Source organism: Carlito syrichta, unplaced genomic scaffold (assembly GCF_000164805.1).
Source record: "Carlito syrichta isolate Samal-C Ts95f unplaced genomic scaffold, Tarsius_syrichta-2.0.1 Scaffold310675, whole genome shotgun sequence".
Classification (NCBI taxonomy): Eukaryota; Metazoa; Chordata; class Mammalia; order Primates; family Tarsiidae; genus Carlito; species Carlito syrichta.
In genome coordinates, this window is record NW_007254771.1 from 487,637 (window position 1) to 488,353 (window position 717).

The 717-nt window shown below is 69.6% G+C and overlaps 1 protein-coding gene across 1 annotated transcript in view; it reads right to left on the bottom strand.

Annotated features, from left to right (window-relative positions):
• The window catches only part of ACTL7B (actin like 7B), a 1,162-nt gene that overhangs the window by 311 nt on the left and 134 nt on the right, over positions 1-717 (bottom strand). The window contains 1 exon segment of the mRNA XM_021717743.1: positions 3-717. This exon segment is cut by the window's right edge and continues 20 nt beyond it. Within this exon segment, the coding sequence (XP_021573418.1) occupies positions 3-717 (715 nt within the window).

A 717-nucleotide genomic window follows, 5' to 3' on the forward strand; every position in this document is an offset into this window, starting at 1 on the left:
GAGCTGGTAGTCCACGCGCAGCTCCTCGGGGCGCAGGCCCAGCTCCTCCTCGGGCCAGAGGGCCGCGTAGCAGCACTTCTTCTTAATGTGCTCCACGATGTAGAGGTGGTCGTCGGTGAACGCGCCGCCCGCCTCGTTGAGCAGCTGCGTCAGGTAGCCGGTGAGGTCGCGGCCCGCGTAGTCGGCCTGGAGGGTCAGGCCGGGCAGCACGTTGCCCTCGGACACGGGCACCACGTGCGACACGCCGTGGCCGCTCTCCACCACCAGCCCCGTGGTCCGGCCGTACGAGTAGATGGACAGCAGCGCCTGGGACGTCACGTGCATGGCGGGGACGCCGAAGGCCTCGAACAGCAGCTCGGCGTACTTCTCGCGGTGGCTGCTGGGGCTGAGCGGGGGGTCGGACACCAGCACGGCGTGCTCCTCGGGCAGGATCCGCATGGCCGTGCGGAACACGTACTCCCAGATGTCCTGCACGCAGCCCCAGTCCACCACGGCGCCCTGCTTCAGCGGGTTCACCAGCTTCAGCGGCGCCTCCGTGCTGAGCAGCTCGTGGCCCACGAAGGTCTCCTTGCCGGTGTCGCCCGCGTCGGCCGTCCCGGGGCTGCGCTTGCCCACGGTGGAGGAGATGAAGTAGGTGGGCCTGGGCTCCCCCGCGTAGCCGCACTTGCAGTACTGCGAGCCCAGGTCCACGACCAGCGCCTTGACCTTGCGCACCTT